Genomic DNA, 25,340 nt, shown 5'->3' on the forward strand with positions numbered 1-25,340 from the left:
ATTTGCATGGTACTAGAGAATACGAAAAAAGTCAAGAAATGCTGCCACAGGAAATGCAGCCTAAGAATCAAATGTTTACATTAATTAAAATAGCCCAAGTTTGTTCCTGCTTCTGGGATTACCCTTATCTTCAATGAATTCTTACCTTCATTCAGCCTACAAATATTTACTCAAGATCAGGCTCAATTTCTAACCTCTTACACCCCTCCTCTAATTCTTACTAACTGGAATTCATCTCTTTTTAATAGCATTTTGCTTTTTAGTATATCTGATTACTCTCAACAAAAGCAAAAATTTGTTGAGGAATGCTCCATAAATGTTAAATTTGAGGTTCATACCAAGTCTACTACATATGAAATTTAATAGGAGTAAAGAATCACAACCACCTGTAAGGGAATGGGTTATATCTTCCCTGATCTCACCGGTTTAAGTGTTCTCTTTAATCTGAACTCATCTGGAATCTACGATATTCTTATATTATTATTCATTGTTTCATACGCTTAGGCCTTGTATCTGTAACTGGAGTTTAAGCTTCTCAAGGGCAGAGATTGTCTTATTGTTTGACTTCACACACTGGCCAGCAAATAGCGTGAATCAACAGACCTTTAATTAACGGACTTGAAGAAAAATGAGCACTTTGGGGGAAAGCCCTTGAGAAAGGAAATGAATCAGTAAGTGGGCAGCAAAGCAAAGTTGAAGGAGAAGGGAGCCCTTGTACATTAAGGCTCGCTTCTGAGAACTGAAACCGGCTGGTATTTCAATGCCTCAGTAACTTCCCTTTTTTTTAATTAAATTTCCTTATTTTTGGCTGCGTTGGGTCTTCATTGCAGCGCGCGGGCTTTCTCTAGTTGCGGCGAGCGGGGGCTACTCTTCGTTGCGGAGCACGGGCTCTAGGCGCGCGGGCTTCAGTAGTTGTGGTTCGCAGGCTCTAGAGCACAGGCTCAGTGGCTGTGGCGCCCCGCTTGGTTGCTCCACGGCATGTGACATCTTCCCTGATCAGGGCTCGAACCTGTTTATTCCTGCTTGGTAAGCGGATTCTTAACCACTGCACCACCAAGGAAGCCCCTAATTTATCTTTTTAAAGAGATATCTAGGAGTATAACCAGCGTGACTGCCGGTCGGCTGGGAGGTGAGACCTCGAGCGCAGTCTGAGGTATTAGGTGGAGGTGGCGCGCCGCCCTCTGACCGACAGGGGGAGCCCTGCCAAGCGCCGGGCCCCAGGCAGCCGGCCCCGCCCCGCCCCGCGCGCCCCCAGCTCTCTGCTCTCTCCGCACTGCGCCAGCCCTCCGCCTGGCGCCACGCCGGCCACAGGCCGAGGGCTAATCACCCGCGGGCCGACGCCCCCGCAGCCTCGTCGCTGCGCTCCCCCGCCCTGCCGCGGGACGGGTAACTGTTACGAAGCACTTTCTCCGCCGCGATTTCTGCTTAGTCATTGTCTTCCAGGAAACGACTCTTCAGTTGGGAGTCAACTCTCCCGCGGCGGCCGCAGTAGCAGGAGCCGCAGCCACCAGCGCGTCCTTCCCGGGCCGCCGCTCCGCCGCCGCCCTGCCGCCTCCCGGCCTCCCTCGGGCCCGAGCGCAGGCCGGGGTCCCGCCGCGCGGGGCGAGCAGCCTCGCGCTCTGCTCTCCGGCCTCGGGCGCCGCGTCCTACGGGGGGCCTCCTTCCCCGCCTGCTGCCCCGTCGCCGCCGGGCCAGGTCCGTCGGCTGCTGCCATGGGCACCGACAGCCGCGCGGCCGGGGCGCTCCTGGCGCGGGCCAGCACCCTGCACCTGCAGACGGGGAACCTGCTGAACTGGGGCCGCCTGCGGAAGAAGTGCCCGTCCACGCACAGCGAGGAGGTGAGGGTGGCGTGCGTGCCGGCGGAGGCGCAGGGCTCCCGGGTAGGCCGCGCGGGCCGGACCGGGCGGCTCCGAGAGGCGGGGAGGCGCTGGGAGGTGAGGGCGGGTGGTCGGGCTCCTGGCGCGCAGTAGTCGCGGGAGAGGCGCGCACCTGGGCTCCGCCCGCCGGAGGAGGCTGGGTCGGCTGTCGGCGCGATGTCGCATCCGAACCTACTGTTGGGGGCACAGCGTCTTTAAAATTTCGGCAGGTGCATCTTCACACCCAGTGCCGCCTCTGTCAGTGCTCTTGATTGTAACTTTAGTAGGAATCAGAATCCTTACCATATTGTGTCCAGGATGCAGCTCAGTTTGTCTCTCTTGTTTTTTTTAAACTACCCTCACTTGTGCTATTTCTCCCAAAGATAAATACTTCTGTGTTTTATACTACACCTTTAATTTCTCCAGGGCTGATGGTTCAATACAGCATTTTGCACGTAAATAATATAGGGTGAAATTTTCTCTCTCTTATCTCACTCAACACATGCTAAAGTAGTCGTTTTCAGTTTGTCTGCAAACCCAGTAAAAAAAAAATGCATTTTGTCTTGGCAGTCCAATTCATGTTTTACACACACACACACACACAAACACACGAGTTTCATGAAAAGATTTTAACTCTTACTATATACTGTGTATTCTGATTTTTTCTCTTTAATTTTTAAAAACTTGACTTCTTAATGCAGTAATGAGTCACACTCCACAGTTTAAGAAACATCGTTCAAAAGATGAATTGTGATTTGTGTATATTACTTTGAGTGCTGCGTAAGAGGGACTCAAAACTAAAGAAACTTGAAAACGTTTGAGAAAACTTGAAGATATGATAGCATATGTAGAGAAAACATGACAGATTGATTAGAATAGAGAGGCATGTTTTGTTTCTATGTAAAGAAGAGCTTTGTAGCAACCAGAGCTCTAAATTGGGATACACTACTTGAAACAGTTTAACCTCATTGAATAAAGAAACTGAATAAATCACTCATTATTGAGAAAATTTGCACATTGGGTAGAGAGAGATCATTAAATTTCCTAAAAGGTCTTTTCTAGTCTAATGTTTGGTTGTTTTTTTTTTTAATTATTCTATGATCTCTGCCCAGATTTTTTGTTTCACTAGAATTTTATGAAATCAAATCTTGTTTTTAAAATGGGCCATTATAGGACTATTTTGACCAGTTATTTGTTATTAGGGTATTTGATCATGTAGCATTTTTTAAACTCTTATACAACCCCAGATCTAATGATACACTAAATTATCATGACACTCATCTTCCATGATACTATGTGATGTGTGTATAATAAGAATGAAGAGAGCAGAGAACAAAAAAGGACAAGGTTAATATTCAGTCATATAGATAACATGTAAAAGATTAAAAATCACTAGGTTTGTGATATAGTCAATGAATTTATCATATTATTGTAACATTGGGCTGTTCCATGATTTGTCCTGACAGAAGGGGGCAAACACTCTGAAAATATAATGAATTGAGAAATTCATCAGAAAAGCCTTATGCAAATTAATCATCCTTCCAGAGGAGAATTTCTAAAAATTCTCCCATGATTTGAGCCATCGCACTCCTGATAGAATTCTTAACTTCTAGTTGGTCCTGCTGCCTTAATTTTTCAAAGAATATTGACTTGTAATTCTGTCTAGAATGATTATCAACTTATTTTTATCTACTGCTTAAATTTGATTACAAATATACCTTTCATAAAGATATAGACCCTGTAAATTGGATTCATGTGGGTTATTGTGGCTAGCACATGAATTGCTGTTGTAGACTATAAATCTTAAATAGGTGACTCTGAGCTCTTAAATTGATAAGCCAGTTGTCCATTGTAATTACCTGTACTGAGATATAAGCAATAAAGTGCTTGTGTCAGTTTTTATCATAAGCAATCATAGATCAGATAGTGAGTTCAGAAGTTTAATCTCTGTTGTTGGTATTAGGAAAGTGCTTTTGCAATTCAGGGCTGTACTTCTAGTTACTTATTTATTTTTTCATTGATTGTCCACAGAATGCAAAGCACTGTGCCCTTGGTATTTATAAGGCAGTGATTTCAAACTGCTAGTGTTGGCCCATTTGTGTTATCAGTTCAGTGAGTCATGGAGAAGCGTATTTTTTTTCTAACTCATAATAGAAGCCCTCAGAGTATCTGGCATGTAGTAAGCATAAAGATTGCTTTATGAATTTTTGTTGTTACATGTATGTAGGTCCTTACTCACTGTGTTAGTGTATGTCTTATTATTTTGGACCACTATTAAATAAGTTGGAAATACACTGTCATAAGAGATAAAAGATAAGTAGACACTTTAATGAATTAACAAAATACTATAATGTTAGCGTAATAAAATTGTTTGTTTATATAAGAAAACATTGAAGACAGATCGAAGGTCTACCTAACTGTTAGGAAATGACTTAAGGACTGACTTTATGCAAGTTGACTTCTGCAAGATACGGATATAGTGGTTTCTAGACTTTAGAGTACATTTTGATTACTTGGATGCTTGTTAAGATGAAAGCTCTGCTGCCCTTAGAAAGTGATTCAGGAGGTCTAGGATGCAGCTCAGGAATTTGAACTTTTAATAAACACCACAGGTGAGTCTAATGTAGGAATTTCTTTGGCCACACTTAGAGAATCATTTGTTTGCCTTTGAGGAGTATAGCATAGTGGTTGGTTAATGTTAATTCTAGTCAGGTTACCTGGGCTTGAAGTTCCTGCATTTATAAACCTTATTCTTGAAAAATTTTTTTTGTTTCTTTATGAATGCTTTTACATCTCAGAAGTTTACTTAAATTTTCATTGATACAAAAATACCTTTTAACTAATTAGATTACTGCTTTAGGTCAAGAACATTTGAGAATTAAGAGTAGGATAAAAAGCGGGTCTAAATCAATCTTTGTTAAAGGAAGTAAAAACCTTATAGAATTAAAATTTTTGTATGGTATTTCCTATTGATATGTTCCTTTTCCTAAACAGACTAATGCAGTCTTATTGTAGAAGTACAGAAAAGTGTACTTTTGTACACTTTTGTACACTTTTGTACTGTATGATTAACAGTTTCATACAGTACAAAAGTACACTTTTGTACTGTATGATTAAAAGTACACTTTTGTACTGTATGATTAACAGTTTCAAAATGCTTTTCTTTTGCAGCTTCGAGATTGTATCCGGAAGACCTTGAATGAGTGGAGTTCCCAAATTAGCACAGATTTGGTCAGGGTGAGTGAACTGTGAATGAAGAAATCATGTAATAAGCAGGAAATTAACTTCCTCAGGTTTGATAGGGAAGTCAAACAGGCAATTAGCATGAAACTTATTGTGGTTGATTTGCTGAGGTGGGAGTCTGACCCAGTAGGCTTAAGCATGAAAGAGAAAATCTGACTCTAGTCAACTCTTCAACTAGACAAGCTACTAAGAGTCCCACCACAGTTTTCTCAAAATGCGTTTTGTTCCAGTTTATATTTGGTCTAGTAGAGGAATGACTATCAAACAATTTGGGTTAGTAGATTGCTTTGATAGACTATAACCCAAAATATAGCCACTAAAAATAATTTTTTAAGTATCAGTTTCTTACGAAACAGTAAAGAACTGTGTTTCATTGAATGTCAGTATGTGGCCATTATCATAAATGTTAATATACAAAACACCTGTCTGTAAACCACTCTTTGGAATCCAACTTAGCCAAAGGCTTGTAACAGATTACATAGACTACTTAAAAAGTATGGAAGAGGACATATGCTGAAAATAATTGTTTCCTTGAGCATATTGCAAGTTTGTAACTCTGTGGCTGCTAGGCAGACATTAATTAATGTCTTCTATCTGTCTCTGTTTTTCTGAAGTGACCATTCATCTGTGCATGACTTGTAAATAGTTAATATGTACCAGGCATTGTAATATGATCAAGAATCATGGGAAAATCCTCACCGTTTACTTTGTTTTAATCTTGTAAATGTGAGTTAGTATGTTTCTGATTTATGTGTACTAATATTTTATCATTAACTACTCATTTTTATGCATTGGAATCGCCTTTACTTTTTTTCCATTGCATTCAGAAAAATATATATTTTGGCTTAAAATGTTTGTGATTGATATACAGGAAGTGTTTTAACATGTCAGTATCCAGAAGGAAAATATTATTTACTTTTCATTGGTTTCTTTTCTGAGTAAAAGTGTTTACTGTGTTAGTGGTTCTAACTCCTCACATACTGCCCAATCTGCTTGTTTGTTTATTCGTTTGTTTTTGATCAGACATCCCTCTGAGTATCTCATCAAAATGAGACACTTTTTCTCAGAAAATGGACACACACACACACACACACAGCACTTTACCTTTATTTCAGGGCTTTACAAACGTTATGAAGCCCATCTAGGCCTCAGGTAAAGAACTCTATTGTTTTATGGGTTCTCTGCTTCTAAAGAGTGTTATGGACAATAGAAAATATATAGCTAATCAGAAACACTAATTTTATATTTATTGTAAATATCATGTGTTTATTATAGGAGTTTCCAGATGTCTTGGAATGTACTGTATCTCATGCAGTAGAAAAGATAAATCCCGATGAAAGAGAAGAAATGAAAGTTTCTGGTAAAGTCCAGCCTTTACAGTTCATTTTGTTATACAGTGGATGATAGTGAGGTTTTGTCAAGCATGGGACTAAACCTTTCCTTACTTCTGGTAATGAGTAACTCAATCACTAAGTGTGGGAAATACAGAGATTTTTTATAACATAATTTTAAAGTCAGCTTTAAAAAGGGAGTTATAGGAAGTCACTCTTGGCTACTTCAATGGAGTCAGAATAGAACTTCACCTCTTCATGATGTTCTCATTAATTTATTTGTAGGACATCAGAGCAGTAGGAAGAGTAAGGTGTAGGAAATGGAAAGAATAAAGGGAAGACTTAAGAGCATTGCCCACCTAAAGCCAGCATAAGCCCTCCCTTCCTGGTGTGATACTGCTAAGCAATGGCTGAGGTTGCCTGGGAGCAGAGAAAGAAGTCTTGGCAACAAGTTGCATGAAGAGAAATCAAATACATACTCTACCCATTCAACAAAGGTGAAGTGACTCCTACTTTCCAGAGATAATGCTAAGGTCAAGGAATTAAGATGTTCTTGTCCTCAGCCTACAGTCAGCATAACATAGTCATTAAATGCTTGAGCTTAACTAAATTGAAATTCCTGGATGTGCAGATTACTGACTGATATAATCTGGGGCTAACAAATGATTTAACCTCTCTGAGCTCAGTTTCCTCATCTATAAAATGGGGATACACCTGTTTCACAGGCTTCTTTGTAAGTTAGATGAAATAACAAAAGAAGCACTTAGCATGGTGCTTGGCACAGGTAAGTGCCAGGTAGCTGTTATTTATTACCATTTGTGGTTGTGTTGTGGTGGTTGTTATTTTATTATTACTCTTATTAGGATGAACATGTAAGATGAGATAGGGCATTGTTTTTTGACTCTAATAATAATAACTACCATTTGTTGAATCTTGCTTTATACCAGGCACTGTACTTGACACTTTATGCTTATATTTCTTCATATAATTTTCAAAACAATTCTGCAGGGTAGGTTTATTATCCCCATTGCACAAGTGACATTAAATAACTTGAAAGTTGGGCTTCCCTGGTGGCGCAGTGGTTCAGAGTCCGCCTGCCGATGCAGGGGACACGGGTTCGTGCCCTGATCCGGGAAGATCCCACATGCCGCAGAGGGGCTGGGCCTGTGAGCCATGGCCGCTGGGCCTGCGCGTCTGGAGCCTGTGCTCCGCAACGGGAGAGGCCACAACAGTGGGAGGCCCGCGTACCACAAAAAAAAAAAACAAATAAATAATAACTTGAAAGTTGTTATACAGCAAGTAAGTGGTTGAACCAGGAATCCATCCAGGTATGCCTGACTACAAAACCCATTTCTTTCTGTTAATTTCACATTATTATTTGTGTTGGAAAGGACATCAGAGCAACATTTCTCTGTGGTTGATTGCAGTTCATCATGGTGTAGATCCATCTTGGAGCTCTTACAAGTTGTCCTCAGTTCCTGGAAGGCTTGAGGTTTTTGATAAGTATCAAGAGCTTTCCTCTCTTCACCTACCTAAAAATGCCTCATCTTTCAGAGAGAGACCATTTCAAATGGCACAAATTCATGGCCAGAGGGATAGTGATGGGGAGGGTGTTCACAGAGTATAATTACAGGAGCTAAGGCTGGAGCAAAGTGGTGAAGATTGACTCTCAACTGGTGAGGAAGTTGTGATGGCTTTTAAATAGAGAAGTAACATGAGGAAAGCAATGTTTTAGGAAGATTATCTAGCAGTAGAAAGGAAATGACAAATGTAAGAAATGTTGTACAAGGAAAATTTGTTGTATATGTTGAATGCCAGGCACTTTACATAAGGGTGTTTCATTAACCCTGTTTTCTCTCCATTCCCCTTTCTGATTTTCCTCTTTATTTTCCTATTACTCCACCTATTTGTTGAGTAAATTTAGATTTTTGAACAGTGAGTTTACATAAAGTAAATATATACATATAAAGCTGAGTTGAAATCAAGCCAAAGCCTCAATTTCATAAATATGAAAAACTACTCAACTTTCCTGGTAAGCAAAGAAATGCCAGTTAATGTGGTTCTGGGCAGGTATATTTTGTACCTATCAAATTAGCAAATATATATATATATTTGTTTTGTTTTGTTTTGTTTAATAGCATGCTATGTTGTTAGGAGAGCAACTCCTAACTTTTAGTGCTCTGGTAAACTGGTACAAATCTTTTATAAAATAGTAGGTAAATAAAATAGAACAGGACTCACAAAAAACAGATCATATTCTTTGACTCATAATCACATTTCTGATGGTTTGTCCTTGGGAAATGCTTCAGGCATAAAGTTGAAAAAAAAGTTAGCATAGATGTTTATTTCAGTAACAAAAAACTGGAACTAATCTAAAAGTCCAAAAAGTAGGAAATCATTCAGTAAATTATACCCTATCAAAATTACATAATAATGTTCACCATTAAAAATGAGTGTGTAAAATTATTCATTAAAAATACAAAGTACAGGGAATTCCCTGGCGACTCTACTTTTACTGCTGAGGGTCCAATCCGTGGTTGGCAAACTAAGATCCGACAAGCCATGAGGCCAAAAAAAAAAGAAAGAAAAGAAAAATCCAGAGTACATAAAACTCTAAACAGTAATTGCTTTTGGTGATGAGACTATTGGTAGAGTTTTTTTTGTTTGTTTGTTTGGGTTTTTTTTCCCCCCTACTCCTATAGGTTTTCCTCATTTCTAGAGTGAATACATTACTGTTATGATTTTTTAAAAAATTAAGATAATACTGCATAGAGATGTAAAAATATTTGTTACATAAGGGTAAACCAAGTATGTGGAAGTAGGAAATATATACTCTGCTTTATATGACCAAGAACTTGAAGGTAATGTCGTCTAAAAATGAAAATGATTGTATTCAATATTAGGAGGGTAGGATTGTGGAGTGTTTGTTTGTTTTTGGTTTTTGGGGTGTTTTTTTCAGTTTTCTTCTCATTATAAGCAATTCTAATTTAGGCTTTATATAGACTTTAGTTTATTGGAGAAAATAATATGCTCCATTAATGTTTAATTCATAAAAATATACATTTTTAATAAGTTTCTATATTTATCTGCCCTGCCTTCTAATAAAGGGGAAATTAATATTTGCTTTTTTGTTTTGACAATCAGATTATTGTTGGCAACTAGCATATAATTTTAAAATTACAGTGGAAATATACTTTTAGGTCTTAAAATGAAAACTGTAAAACAATGCAACTAGGAAAGGAAAAAATTCATTCAGGATTATCTGTCATCGTAGTATTTTAGCAGTATTACTACTATGTAGTAGAATGTTACTCAAATATAGTAATCTGTTTTGTTTTCTTTGTCACCCAGCAAAACTGTTCATTGTAGGATCAAACTCTTCATCATCAACTAGAAATGCAGTTGACATGGGTAAGCAAAATTTCAACTTTATTTTCATGTGGACTTTAAATTAGTGTAGGTGTATAAGTTATATCTTGTGTTCAGGTCCAGGTAAAAAAGAAAATGAGCTCATTGCAATTTTATCTTTTAAAGTTCCAGCCTAATATGTTAAGGCTTCTGTAGAATCACATCAACTTACGTAAGGTCATATTTTGATATATAAAAGGAATGTAAAAGATGTAACATAATTAAATGCTAACTATATGTTTAGAGATAGAAATTCTCCTTAATCATATTCTTAGCTCTTTTAGTACTACAGGTGAAATATCAAAAGAATAACCACAACAGAAACAAGCATTTTTGTCTATTTTCAGCACTTGGTTAGGTAACTATGGCATTATAGTTATTCAGTGTTTTTTATTTTAAAATATTCTTCCAGTATTTATATACATTGAACAGTTAACTAAATAACTCTTTAATATAACCATGGAGTGAACAATAATCATTAAAAATAAACTCTTAAAATTATTTTTATAAAAATCAAGAGATTATCTACATCTATAAACATAGATTAATATATAGGTTAAGACCATAAATTCAGTCTTTCACTCAGAGTCTCAAGCTTATTCTTTGCTCTGACTACCAGTTGTAGACTATTAGGTCAGAAGCTACCAAAAAGTCCTGGGGCCTAGGAAACAAGGAGGCCTGTTCCTCAGAAAGAGGAACCTGTAGTAGTTGTGAGTTTCCCCAGGAATGAGGCAGGTCAAAGAAACCCACATATCTGCCACATAGACCAAGTAGATGAATGGGCACTTTATACTTTTTAAAAAGATGGAAATGTTCTAAATGACAGGTGAATTATGAAACCTAATGAAATAATCTGTTATGTAGAATACTAGTGAACTATATGGACAGAATTCAGTGGGGTACTTAAAGGACATTAGAAGCAACTTGTTTTTATTATGTAACAAACATTTATCCTCTTTGTGTTTTCCTTCACATCAGCCTGTTCAGTCCTTGGAGTTGCACAGCTGGATTCTGTGATCATTGCTTCACCTCCTATTGAAGATGGAGTTAATCTTTCCTTGGAGCATTTGCAGCCTTACTGGGAAGAATTACAAAACTTAGTCCACAGCAAAAAGATCGTTGCTATAGGTACCTCTGATCTGGACAAAACCCAGTTGGAACAGCTGTATCAGTGGGCACAGGTAAAAGACATCTAGATCACGAGCACTCCAGGAGGAGCCTGTCTTTTACAGTCTTTGCTGCATCCCATTAAACATCATGCACATAGTGGACACCACTGTGGCGTGACTGTTCCAGATATGGCAGTTTTGAAGCAGGCTTTGACAATAACACTAGAAAGTGTGTGTTGGAGCATTCATAGCCAAATGAATTAAGGCTCTTTCCTTCAGTTTTAATTATGTGATAAAAATATTATGTTTTCCTTTAGGTTTTATTAGTCCATGGTTCTTATTTCCTAAGTGAGAGAATATCATATATAACAAATATTTTGCTCTGTTATTTAAAGATATATAAGACCTTCTGTTCACAGAACTTGATGTGGAGATGGAGTCATAAATCAATCACTGCCACTCTCTAGCCTAGTAACCTATAAAATGATTAGGGAACTTGCTTACAAGTAGTTTACTCTCTGTATTTTTCTTTATTCCTTTGCATTTATAATCCCCAGCCTTTTCATTTTCTTATGGGCAGGAAGACCCTAGAGAAAAGTTGCCCTTTGTCCCTTTGGCTTGGTGATAGCCAGAATGTGGCTAAGATCCTGTTGGAGAGACTTAGATGATCTGAAATGTATCTATAAATTAACTAGAGCATCTATTAGAAATTACCTGATTCTTCTCTTTTTCAAATGTCTGACTAATAACCATATTGTATACTTCAACATTAAACATACTTATCATTTGTATTTGATCCTCTATCTTTAAGACGTATTTCCTTTGTAGGTGGAACCATACCACTTAGAATCGTGTTAGTTTCCAAGGCAGATGTATTAGATGGCAGGTTCGAGCATGAGACTTTTTTAATAGTGTAGTAATATATTGGCTTTTTCCCCCTTGTAGAGCTATTTTTCCTTCCTCTGTTACCACTGAGTCAGAACAGCATACATTAATAAATATATACATGTAAAAGTATTTTATAAACTTTAAGTACTGTAGAATGTGATATTTCATATGTTCTAAAATTGAATCCTTTTATTGCTTTCTACTTTTTGTAGTACTTAATTTAGTGGAGATGTCATTTTTTTTTTTTCTCCACTTCTAGGTAAAACCAAATAGTAACCAAGTTAATCTTGCCTCCTGCTGTGTGATGCCACCCGATTTGACTGCATTTGCTAAACAATTTGACATACAGCTCTTGACTCATAATGATCCAAAAGGTAAGACTGAGATTTTCATTTATAGAGATTGATCATGAGCTTTTATCTTATAAGAAGCTACTTGTTAAAATTTAATTTTTAATTGTGTACAGTGATAAAGGTACAATGCTGTCACCTAGAGCTATTCTTAATAGTTAGTTCAAAACATATATGCCTTTATTTTAGTTTCAGAAAGCTTTAATTTTGTCTTTGTACCAATGGGAAAAGAAGTGAAGGGGTCATTTCCTGAACATCCAGTCTGCTGAGGTTTATAAATATTAAACTACACAGAAAAGATCTTGTAAGATATTCTAAATAGTGTCACATATAATATTGTCTAGTATAGCAAAGATTGCACCAAAGGGCCACTTAATTAAAAAGGATAAATATCTGGAAAAAGAAGCAGATAAAATTCAGTTTGAAACTTAAGCATCTTAGGATAGGTATTTGACTAGATATTTTATTAATCATTAATATCAAGACATATGCTTGATGTTAATCAGAAACAGTTGATTAATGAGAATGGCTTGTCTGCCTTTTGTAGAATAATTTTTATCAACATTTTACAAGATAACTTGGAAAGCTGGGAAGATAATATTTTACACTTTATTAGCAGTCTGCTCCATTTTTGTTTTTTCACACTTTCTTAGGGAGCAAAGGTAAATATACTAAGCATATTTTACTTACTAAATATACAGGCTCTATGAAACAGTATTTTTGGCATAGTTAAGTGAGAGATATCTTGTGAAAGTTTTAAATTTCCATGACATTTTTGTAGAAGTTCTAGTTTAATAAAAAATTGGAGGCAATTATATTTTATAGGTGATTCCTGGAGAAAAACATTCAGTTTTTACTTTCATTTCTAAAAAGACGGCATTATATAGGTGGTTTGATTCAGTTTATTTTTAGGATGCTTATGGATAACCTCTTAAGACTTTATACCTTATTAGCAGTCTGCCTCAGCCTCTTTTTTTTTTTACTGTTTTGTAGGAAGTGGAGGAGGAGTTTTGATATTCTTTCTCAAATGCTAGGCATTATGCTAAATGTCTCAGAGAGATTATCTGTAATCCTTACAGCAACTGAAACTAGACACTTTATGGATGAAGAAATAGAGCCTTAGAGTTTAAGAAACTACCCAAGGTCACCCAGCTGGCATAGGGCAAAGTTTGAACTTAGATCTAGGTCCTGGCTGAATTTGGAGCCTTTTCCCCACCATACTGTACTGTCTCTCTGACTTGTAGTATTTCAGACTGAAACTGTACTTTCTTATCAGTTTCCATTTAAGTCATACCAGAATAGGACATAGGGACTTTTCCCCTCCAGCAGAGCTTTCACACATGAGTAATTAGATTCACTTTTTTAAAAAAGGTCATTTTAGTGAAAATCAAAGAATTGCTCTGCTGATTTGTTCTAAAATATAAACCATTGAAATTTTAACTTTCTATACGTTGGCAAATAATATACCATTTTTCTGTTTACTCGTGGGGACTCTTCCAACTGTAATTGTTACCAACAGCTGATGGGTGGTCCTGTACCCCCTTCCACCTCCACCTGAAAAACACTCTATCCTTTTTCCAGTAGGAAAGGAAATAGGAAAAGACTAAGGTGTCTAGTATTTTATTTCCACGTTATCTAAATGTGGGCATGTGGATTATGTGCTAATACATCATTGTTATGGAAAAATATATTGCACATGTATATGAAAAGAGAGATTTAATCCTTTGGGGGGAAGAATGTTTTTGTTTTACTGGTGTAATTTGACATTTGGCTGTCTTTTTAATTTTAATTCTAAACCCTTTAATTAGAATTTATAGTTTGATCCTGCATATACTATAGATGGATCTTCAGACAATTTGATCTGTAATGAAGCAATTCTCTTAAAAGTTTTGTCATGTTTACTGATTCTAAAGAGTTAACATAGTTGAATTAAAAGTATGTGGCTGGGGCTTCCCTGGTGGCGCAGTGGTTGAGAGTCCGCCTGCCGATGCAGGGGACGCGGGTTCGTGCCCCAGTCCGGGAAGATCCCACATGCCGTGGAGCGGCTGGGCCCGTGAGCCATGGCCGCTGAGCCTGCTCGTCCGGAGCCTGTGCTCTGCAACGGGAGAGGCCACAACGGTGAGAGGCCCACGTACCGTGAAAAAAAAAAAAAAAAGTATGTAGCTAATGAATAGCATAGTTCTCTGACTTTGTGTCAGATTTATTTTTTAAGCGATCAAGTTGTAAAACATTTAACTCTGCTTGTCATCTAAAATAGAATCTTGTTTATAAGTCACCTAAAGGCCTTCCTCTGTTCTAAAATTACCCTTTTTCTTCAGAAAGGTTTATTTTCCATTATTCTTTGTCCTAGAAGTTGTGGTAACACTTTAACTACGGTCAGGGTAAAATTGTGAAGTAGGTGATTCTGACTTTGGAACTTTCCCATTTTTATTTGCCTTCCTCCTCTCACCATTCCCATTAAATCTAAATCTATATTATGCCGCATTCCCTCAGGGTTAGACAGTCTGGTAAACAAATCCACGTTAATGTTACTTTTCCAAGAGCTATTTGCATTTCATTTATTAAAACTACCATTCACTAGCTGTGTGACCTTGGGCAAGTTATCTAATCTCTCTGTGTCAGTTTCCCCCTGTGAAGGGAAATAATATTACCTATCTCTTGGGTTAACATGTGGATTAAAAGAGTTAATAAAGTACTCTGAAAAGTGACTGGCACATGACAATAGCTAATATTTACTGAGAGTTTACTATTGATGTTATTCAAATATCACGGCATTTCATTTTAGGGCATGTTCTTCGGCATTCCCAAATCATATTGTATAGATGGTCACCTAATCCTTATCTATAGGGTTGGTTCAGACCCCAGTGGAATCTTTCCATATTGACTGATTCATTCAAAAGACATTTGAGCACCTACTATGTGCCAGGCATTGTTCTAAGTACTAGAAATACAGCACCAAGTCAAAAATCTCAACCCTCATGGAAATTATATTCTGATGGGATGAGACACAAATTAAGATAAATGTTGAATGTGATAAATGGTGGTGTATGCTATGGGGACAAGTTGGCTGAGGGAGGAAAGAGTGCCCAGGTTAGGGGTTGTTGTTTTATATAGGATGGTTGGGGAGGCCTCTCTGCTAGGGTACATTAATCAGAGACCTGCAAGAAGGGAGAGAGCCATGTGGGTATCTGGAAGAAGAGTGCTCAGGGAAGAGGGAGCGGCTGATTCAAAGGCTCCAAGGTGGGAATATGTTTGAGGATTTCAGGATACAGCTGTGAGGCCAGTGTGGCTGGAGAAGAGCAAGTGAGGAGGGGAGTGGCAGGTCAGAGCAATGGTAGAGGGTTTAGATATAAATGTGGAATTAGAAAATAATAATTTCATCAAGGAGATGCTGATTAAAAGATAACCACTGGGAAAGATGTTTTAAATGATTGCTGGTGCCACTGAGGATATGGTAAGATTGGCATTCCAATATTATCTATTAAGTGTAAAGTACAGTCTTTCTGGAAAGCAGCTGGCAATATACTATGTATCAAGCCTTCAGAAAATGTACTTTGACCTTGTCGTTCCATAGCCAGGCATGCATTTTAAGGATGTTCATTAAGTATTATTTTTATTAGCAAAATACTAGGAAAAACCTAATTTTTTGACCAACAATAAGAAAGTGTATAAATTATATCTATAAAATGTAATATTGGGAGAATTATTAAAAATGTTTTCACAGAATATTTAATTACATGCTTTCACAGAATATTTAATTACATGGGAAAATATTCATAATATAAGTGAAAAAAATAAGCAAATTAAGCTATAACTACAGTATGATTTCTAGTTTTTAAGATATGGCTAGATACATACATATATACAGAAATATATACAGAAAAATAGTTGAATGGAAATACATGGCAATGGAAATGGTCCATCTTTGGTTGATAGGATTATGGGTAACTTCTTTTCCTTCCTTGTACTTTCCTGTATTGTCCCTGGCTGTACATTAGAATCACCTAGAGATCTTCAAAAATTACAGATATCCAGGCTCCACTCACCAGAAATTATGAATTAACCTGGCTGGGTTACAAGTATAGATACTTTCTAAAGAACTGTCTGGGTCTTTCTGATATTCTGGTTCAGATTCATAGCACACATTAAGGATAAGTATAATTTATATTCAGTTTTGAGGTGTTTCTTTTGTTGTATTTAAATGCTTACCTACATAGTAAAGTGCTTTTGTTTTCAAGTTTAACAGTTTGGGTTTTTATTTGTTGTTTGTTTTAAGAACTGCTTTCTGAAGCAAGTTTCCAAGAAGCACTTCAGGAAAGCATCCCTGACATTCAAGCACATGAGTGGGTGCCACTGTGGCTACTGCGATATTCAGTCATTGTTAAAAGTAGAGGAATTATCAAATCAAAAGGCTACATCTTACAAGCTAAAAGAAAGGGTTTTTAACTACGATTTAGGATCATAACCTACTGACCTGTATTTTCCTTGAATATAAGATAAAATCGAGATGTGTAAAAATCTAATTACCGCCTGTAAATGTGTCATTGAGGCAGATATTCTTTATATTTGACAATGTTATCTGTCAAGTTTGAATACTTCTCTTGCTTCCATATCAGTTCACTCACATGAACCACTATATTGTTTTCATTAAACTATTGTTTTCTAATTGAAATTGTCTATAATGAAGATACTTGCAATATATTTTTCCTTTATTTTTATGACAGTAGAAATCAAGAAAATTTGTTGTTAGATATATTTTGGCCTAGGCATCAGGGTAATATATATACATATTTTTTATTTCTAAAAATTTCATTAATTGCTTCTTACTCTACAGTATAACTAAGCAATTTAATTACAGTTGTTAAAACAAATACTGGAAGATATTTTTCCTGTCATTGATAAGATGATTATATCTCAGAGTAACTGGAATAGCTGGGATCTACTAGTAGTGTAAATAAAAGTCCTTTCTTCAGTATGTGAATGGAAGCTTAAATTTTTTTATTTGTCCTTGCTTGCAGTTTACCTGTAATGATTTAACCTGTATTCTTGTGCCATATTTGCTCTTGCTGTTATTACAAAGACAAACCAAAGTAAATATGTAAAGGAGACTAGGAGCTTTGAAATTATTGTTTGGGGGTTTTATAAAAGCAACTATTGTTACCTCCAGATTCTTTTTACTTCTTGATCTGTCCTTAATATTTTGCTACTCATTCAAAAATATTCAATAAGTACTGAGCACTTACCATGTGCTGGGCACTGTGGGTTCTGGAGAGAGGAGGGAGCACAGGGATTAAGAATCAGTTGAGTAAAATATGCAATATTTGTTCCCCACTAGTAACTGACTACAAGGGACTAAAAGCCAAAAAAGGGGTGAAAAAAATCTTTAATTCAGGATCATGTTGTCTATTTAGATAACTTTGAGACATGGTCTTAACTGTTTAAAATCAAAACAATGTAACCCAAACTTTAAAACTAAAACAGACTGTAGATCATTTAGTATAATTCCTTATTAGTTTAAGAACCAGAAAATAGCAAATAAATAAGCTGTGACCTCTTTGGTATATACTATAGGTCTTTGTAATTCTATAAATTTGTATCTGTAACCCAAATAGTTTGAAAAATTCTTTAAAAATCTCTTGTATCTCAATTAATACTTTTAAACCATGTATATTAATACATGGTTTATAAAACTAAGATAATTACATATATATACACACACACATACATAACATACACACACACATACATGTAACTAATGTATAAAACTAATTTTGCCCAAGTTTTTTCAACTTAGGGGAAAGATCTGTGGTTCCATATTCAAAATAAATACACTAAAAATTGATAAATAAATAAGACTCTTTTCCTGTTCTAAGTAATGTTTTGTGGTTTACTAGTTGGATAATTTGATCATTAGAATTGCAATGTGAAATCAGCTGATTTACCTGCTAAAACTTTAGACTTTGAGCTTCCTAAAGCCTTATGTATAGCCTTTATATTAATTGTATGTAATGTTATTAAATGTATAGTTAACTTTTTAATTTGGAAATGTACAACATTTTTTCATGTAATGTAAGTCTTTAAACAAATGCTCATGTTAATTTAAGCCTATACAGTGAATTGGTCAAGATATTTTAAGAGGGCACTTTAATATCACATTTATTATTTTTTAAAACCCTGGACTTACAAAAATGGATTGTTTGAAAGGTCATTCTGAAAATAGAGAAAAACTTATGTTGCTAATACATCCAGACTTCAGCAGGAGCTTTTTGTGTGTTTTTTCCGCAACTCTTGACAAAGTAGCAAGATTATAGATTCATTTTGTGAAGGGGATCATGTGTGGCTTTTTTTTAATGAATTTTTTGTTTGTTTCGCTTCTATACCTTTAATTTCTGTTATTTAATAACCTTTTCTTTAAAAAACTGATTTTTTTAAAGGCTTTACCTTCTCTAAGCTGATATTCACTTCTTTTTTTGGTGAACTATCAGAATATAGTGAATGCTTTTCAAGTATTTAGGGACTTAATGTTTAAAAAGCCATAAAATAGAGTGATAATACTACCAAATAATTGCTTAAAGCTGAAAGCTAAGTTAACAATAGTGTATATAACAGATACGTTTTCTGGGGAGATGTGTATCCAGTGACCCAAGGTATAAGGTTTTTTCCAGTAAATATGACAAGAAGCTTCAGCTTGTTATTACATGTCCAAAATACACTGGAGCCTTACTTTAACACAATGTACTGTAACTTGGAATTTTTTCTGTGATGAGTCTGTTTTGAATTCTCGTCTAAGAAACCGTAGTCAACAGAAGGACCAAGGTGTCTTACAAAATATGTTCACACGGTGTACATTATGAAGACCACATTGTGCCAGTATGATAATAGAGAATTAATTTAGGAATAGCCAGTGCTAGAACTTGAATCACAAATAATAGCTTATAATTTTTCCATTCATGGGAAAGATCATTTTAGACAGCTGTGTGAAGTGGAAAATGAAGTTATTCTATTTTGAATGAATGATTCAGACTTCCCTACCAGAGCCAAGTAGTAACTGAAATAGGATCTTGATTTTCAGTGATAAAGGTCTAAGTCTTAATTATGTTTCTTTTTAGAGCAGATTTTCTTTCTAACTTTTCCACCCAGATTCAATATTTGGGAATGTAAGCAGTTGATATATATATTGTGTGTATATATATATAGTATATTGTCTGACAATTCATCTTTCTGCCAAATGTACATTTAGAGAAATTTGAAGTTTTAATGAGAATTTAGTCCATTTGTGTTTTCATACTCAAATATACCAACTTACGATTCCACATCTATGTTTTTCAAAGTTCCTAACATACCAGAACTTGTACCTGCCATTTTCCCATAAAGTTGGTGGCAGGATATGTCAGTTTTATTTTTTTTAAATATGTACTATAATTTTTATTAATTTTTTTTATAGTTTTCAGAGTTAGAAATATACTTAGGAGGGGAAAATGTTTTGATTCGATAATTCTACTTTTATGTGTCTTTAGTAGTGTACTCTAAAATGAAGGCAAAATATAAAGCATTATTAAATGATTATAAATTTTTAATTTACCTATTTATGAATTTAAATTGTGAGTTGTATATTTTTTACTTGAGTTGTTTTAATAGTTGTAAGCATCTTGGAACATTATATTGGTTTTGAACTATTTAAACTCAAACTGAGTATGGTTTGAAAATAAATTATGAAAAATAATGAAATACCAAGCCATAACGTTATTCATACATTCATTCAACAAAGATGTATTGAATTCTTGCTATGTACCAGGCAGTGTGCAAGGTGTTGGCAGACAGAAACAGATGAAAACAGCCCTATCTTCAAGGAGCAGATAAGTATATTTTGGGGGCGAGAGAGATCTGTACATGAACAAGAGCAATAAAGGGCTGCATCTGTTAATGACAGAAGCAGTGAAAAGGGAGTGGGGTCATGTGGAAGGAGTGGGACTGCTGGGAAGCAGGATAAGGACGAGAAAGGCTCCCCTGCAGGAACTAGCCTCAGAGTAGGATCGTAAGATGGGGTGGGGGTATGCCTGGTTTGTAAATACACTGATAATGAATAATGAACAGTTTATATGTAAACTTCAGAAATTCTGTGAAAACACTTTCTTCAAGAGCTTGTTCTTGCCAGATAGAAAGGAATGGCTTCTAGTGAGACAAGAGTAGGTAAGGTTTGAAAAGTCACATTTTGTAAAAGAGAGACAGAAACTTGCCCCAGTCCCCTAAATATATTAGGATATAGCTTATGTGGTTTCACTACCAGAAAAGTCAAACAAAACCTTAATATGTATCCCTCAGCAATGAATAAATGTATAAAATGTCATACAAGATTTCGGTCTGTGTTTTGGTCCATTATTTTAAGAAGGTTCATGTTTTACAATAAGCATTATTTATTTGGATTCAGCTCTGTTTCCTCTGTTCTTTGCTCACTGTTGATTCTTGCCCCCTACTCCATTTACATTTACTTTTTTCTTAAGTATATCCTTAGTAATTCTTTCACTGAAGGTCTTTGGGCAGTAAACCTCCTAGGTCTTGTTTGTCTGAAAATATCTTTATTTTATTAACAGTCTTAAATCATCATTTGACATTATAGAACTCTAAGTTTCCAAACACTTGCCCTCAGCATCTTGAAGATAACATTCTATTGATTTCCAGCATTTATACTCTTGCTAATGAAAACCTGGATTTTCTTCCCTAGAAATAATCTGTTTTTCCCTCTGGTCACGTTTTTTTCATTTGAAGTATTCTATTCATTTTTATGTGTATGAAATTAGAATAAAGAAAGAAAATGAAAACAGGCTTCTGAGTTTTCTGATAACACCAAAAAAGTAATCATAAAGGAAAATATCAATAGCCAGATTTAATCAAAATTAAAATGTTCTATTCTTCAAAATATACTTAAGAAAACAGTGTATTTTGAAAATGTGAAAATGTGAGCCACAGACTGGGATGAAATACTTGTAATAAATATTTCTCATGAAAAATAAATTGGACATAATCAAATTTTTTAAATTGCACTTCAAAAACACCATCAAGATAAACCATAATGGAAAAGAATGGAAAAAGAATGTATATATATATTTATATATATAACTGAATCACTTTGCTGTGCAGTAGAAATTAATACAACACTGTAAATCAACTATACTTCAATAAAATAAATTTTTTAAAAAACTTCAGAAACACCATCGAGGAAGTCAAAAGGCAACCCATAAAATAGGATAACATATTTGAAAATCATATATCTGATAAGAATCTTGTATCTGGAATGTGTAAAGAACTCTTACAGCTTAAGACAACCCAATAAAAAGTAGGCAAAATGTTAGAGCATATTTTTCTCCAAAGAAGACACGAATAGTCAATAAGAATATACAACATGTTCAACATCATTAGTCATCAGGGAAATGCCAATTAAAACCACAATGAAATATCACTAAAATAGCTAAAATTTTAAAAAACTGTCCGTACCAAGTGCAGCAAGGATGTGGAGGAAGCAACTCTCATAGTGCTGTTGGGACTGCAAAATGGTATTAATACAATCACTTGGGATTTCTTACAAAATTAAACGTACATGTACCATGTGACCCAGCAATTCCACTTCTAGGTATTTACTCAAGAGAAATCATATATCTGAAATAGCCATATATGAATGTTTATAGCACTTTCTTCATAATAGCTGAAAACTGGAAACAACCCACATGTTTATCAACAGTTGAATGGATAGTTGAAGTATAATCAGCAATAAAAAATAACTACTGGTATACAAAATAACATGGATGAGTCTCAAATACAGTGAGTAAAAGAAGCTGGACATGAAAATACATAATTTCCTTTACATGAAGTTTTTAGAACAGACAAAATTAATACTGACTGTAGTATCTGTTGCTGCATCTGGGTACCTCAAGGTTTCTCAAAACGTTGCAGTCAGGGTCACCTGGGACTCCAGTCTCTCCTGTGCGCTTGATTGAGGTTGGTCTGCTTCCAAGCTCGCTCGTGAGGTGGTTGGCTGGACTCAGTTCCTCTCTGGCTGTAAGCCAGAGGCCTCCCTCACTTCCTTGCCACATGGCCCTCCCCGTAGGGCAGCTCATAACAAGCACAGAATGAACAAGTGAGAAATCGCAAAATGGAAGCCAGCTCTTTTTGTAACCTAATCTTGAAAGTGACACCCATCACTTTTGTTACATTCTTTTCATTATAAGTCACTAGGTCTAGCCCATACTCAAGGGTATGAAGACCAGAGGATAGGATCATTGGAGACCATCTTACCCGTCAAACTTAATTTAAAAGTAATGTTTTGTATGTAATAATGCAAAATGTACTTTTAGAAGGCTTACGCACTAAAACGCTCATCTTTTGGTTAATGCCTAAAATTCCAGAGAGAGATTCAACCCTATAATTTAAGAGTTTTAGTTAGTAAAATATAGACAGTCATGGGAGAGTTTCCCTTTGGGCCTGTGTAATAATTACTGTGTTTTTATACTGTATTTTCCCCAAATCCACTTTGGGTAAAGAAGAGAGCAAGTAAAGAAGGTAGAGATAGGGAAACATGGCAGACCTGGTAAGCTCGCATAAAACAAAAACAATACTTTGCAGTTTTGCCCCTGATCAGCAGACCAGCTCAGTCTTCTTATATTATGAATATGTACTAACATTTTAATCTTAGTATTTAATGTTTGTTTCTTGAACTTTTTAGATTGTAAATATTTGGGAGTGTTTTTTTGGTTTGTTTCGTTTTAAAGGGGCCATGCTTGTAAGTGAACAATACACACTGGTGTTCTAATACTCTCCCAATTTTCTACACCCACACCTGTGATCTTAATTTCTATTTTCATGCATTTGCTCATGTTAAAGTTGTCATATATATTAAATGAGTTAATGTATGTAAAGCACTTAGTACCCAGCATACAGTAAGTGCTCTACTATTACTATGATTGATGCTGTTGTCTCCACCACCCACCTCCAGTTGCTTCATCTTCCTTCCTCTACACCACTCCACATCCTCTTCAGATTTAGCCCATCTTCTGTTCTTTCTTTTACCTACTCTCATTGCTACTTGGCCCTACTAAAACTCCTTCTTTTTGCTCCTTACCAGATTCCCCATGACAGTCAATCTAAACTTTTTTCATTCTTCTGAGCAGATGAATCACCTTCTTACAGAGATTGTTATCTACCTCAAATCCCCTCCTTTTCTTCCCCCTTTAATTTCCCTGCATTTATAGTCTCCTCTCTGCTTCAATTATCAACTCTTCCCTCTTGCCTCAAAGGAAGGAGCATTCTTTTGTGGCTAACTCCTCCATCTCCATTTTTTAATTCCATTCTTTAGTTGGGATTAGGCTTGCTGCAAAACACAGAAAACCCCCAAATAACTGGTTTAAAAAGAGGTGTTTTTCTCAGGTGAAACAGCTCCAAAATTAGGCTATTTAGAACTGATACAGCAGTTCCACAACTTGTCAGAAACTCAATTTTTTTCTTTGCTACTGCTCTGCCATCCTTAAAGCATGGCCCTCATCTTCATGGCACAAGATTGCTGCTTGAAAACCAGGGAACACAACTTTCCACAGAGTGAAATGAAGTTAAAGAAGGCAAGGAGGACCTCCTCTCTTTTAAGATGTCCCTAGAGAACTACACAACACTTAATTGATCCGTAATTAGTCCAAACCTAGCTGTATCTGGCTGCAAGAGGAACTATGAAAGGAGCTATTTAGCTGAATGGCAGTTTGCCCACTGAAAATTCTGTACTTTGTGACTTTAAGAAAAAAAATTGGTTTTCTATTCTAAAGTAAGGGAGATTTGATGAGGCGCTCATTCTCATCTCCAACGACTGTTTACTTACTTCCTCAATCCCTTTCCATTACCCTCAAACATATCCTAGCTCTCCACCCTTTATCCTAAAAGAAAAATCAAAGTGTCTCTTGATTCTAGTCATTCTCTTCCTTTCACTGCAAAAACTTTTTTTTTAATCTCCTTTACAATTTAACATTTCTTCTATTCTGCTTATTCCCAATTTCTACTCACCATTGCACCTTTAAATTATATAGCTTCCTAACTAGCCTCCGAATTCCTGGGCATTTAACATATACATCTTTTACCCGAATCACGTCTTTAAATTTTATTTTATATTTAACTTCACAAGTAATACAAGAGTATATGATTTTTTAAGGTATTATAAATAATGCAAACGTCTCCTTTGGCCATACCCATGGCTGCATTAAGACCTCTACTGAACAAATGAGAGGATGGACGTAGTAGAGCAGATGATGCTATTTTCTTTTTTTTTTTTTGAATTTTTGAATTTTATTTTTTTATACAGCAGGTTCTTATTAGTCATCCATTTTATACACATCAGTGTATACATGTCAATCCCAATCACCCAATTCATCACACCATCACCACCACCACCCCCCCACCACCACCACCACCACCCCGCTGCTTTCCCCCGGTGGTGTCCATACGTTTGTTCTCTACATCTGTCAATTTCTGCCCTGCAAACCGGTTCATCTGTACCATTTTTCTAGGTTCCACATATATGCATTAATGTACGATATTTGTTTTTCTCTTTCTGACTTACTTCACTCTGTATGACAGTCTCTAGATCCATCCACATCTCAACAAATGACCCAATTTCGTTCCTTTCTATGGCTGAGTAATATTCCATTGTATATAGTTCCACATCTTCCTTACCCATTCGTCTGTCCATGGGCATTTAGATTGTTTCCATGACCTGGCTATTGTAAATAGTGCTGCAATGAACACTGAGGTGCATGTGTCTTTTTGAATTATGCTTTTCTCTGGGTATGTGCTCAGTAGTGGGATTGCTGGGTCATATGGTAATTCTATTTTTAGTTTTTTAAGGAACCTCCATACCGTTCTCCATAGTGGCTGTATCAATTTACATTCCCACAGATGATGCTATTTTCCAATTCGTTCGTGTGTAACGGGGACGAGGGCCCTAGGCCACGCCGGGACGGTCTCTCCCTGCACAAGGCTGCTGGGTCTTCTACCGCACTGCCGTGAACGCTAATACCCGTCTCCTTCCGGCTCCCGGGGTGAGACAGCCTTGGCCTAGGTCGGAGGGGCGGAGGCGGTACGAGTTCTCGAGTTCCGGGATTCTCGCGGGAAAACGCGAGTGTG

The 25,340-nt window shown here is 36.4% G+C and overlaps 1 protein-coding gene across 1 annotated transcript; it reads left to right on the forward strand.

The window, feature by feature from the left end:
* Positions 1-1,263: 1,263 nt before the first annotated feature.
* Positions 1,264-20,997, forward strand: GCLM (glutamate-cysteine ligase modifier subunit). Its single transcript, XM_030868707.3, has 7 exons — positions 1,264-1,838; positions 5,028-5,093; positions 6,375-6,459; positions 9,782-9,841; positions 10,817-11,019; positions 12,095-12,209; positions 16,462-20,997. Exons 1-7 carry the CDS (start codon positions 1,713-1,715, stop codon positions 16,629-16,631), a joined length of 825 nt encoding a protein of 274 aa, XP_030724567.1. The 5' UTR covers positions 1,264-1,712; the 3' UTR covers positions 16,632-20,997.
* Positions 20,998-25,340: the final 4,343 nt, after the last annotated feature.

Source organism: Globicephala melas, chromosome 1, assembly GCF_963455315.2.
Source record: "Globicephala melas chromosome 1, mGloMel1.2, whole genome shotgun sequence".
NCBI classification, from domain to species: Eukaryota; Metazoa; Chordata; class Mammalia; order Artiodactyla; family Delphinidae; genus Globicephala; species Globicephala melas.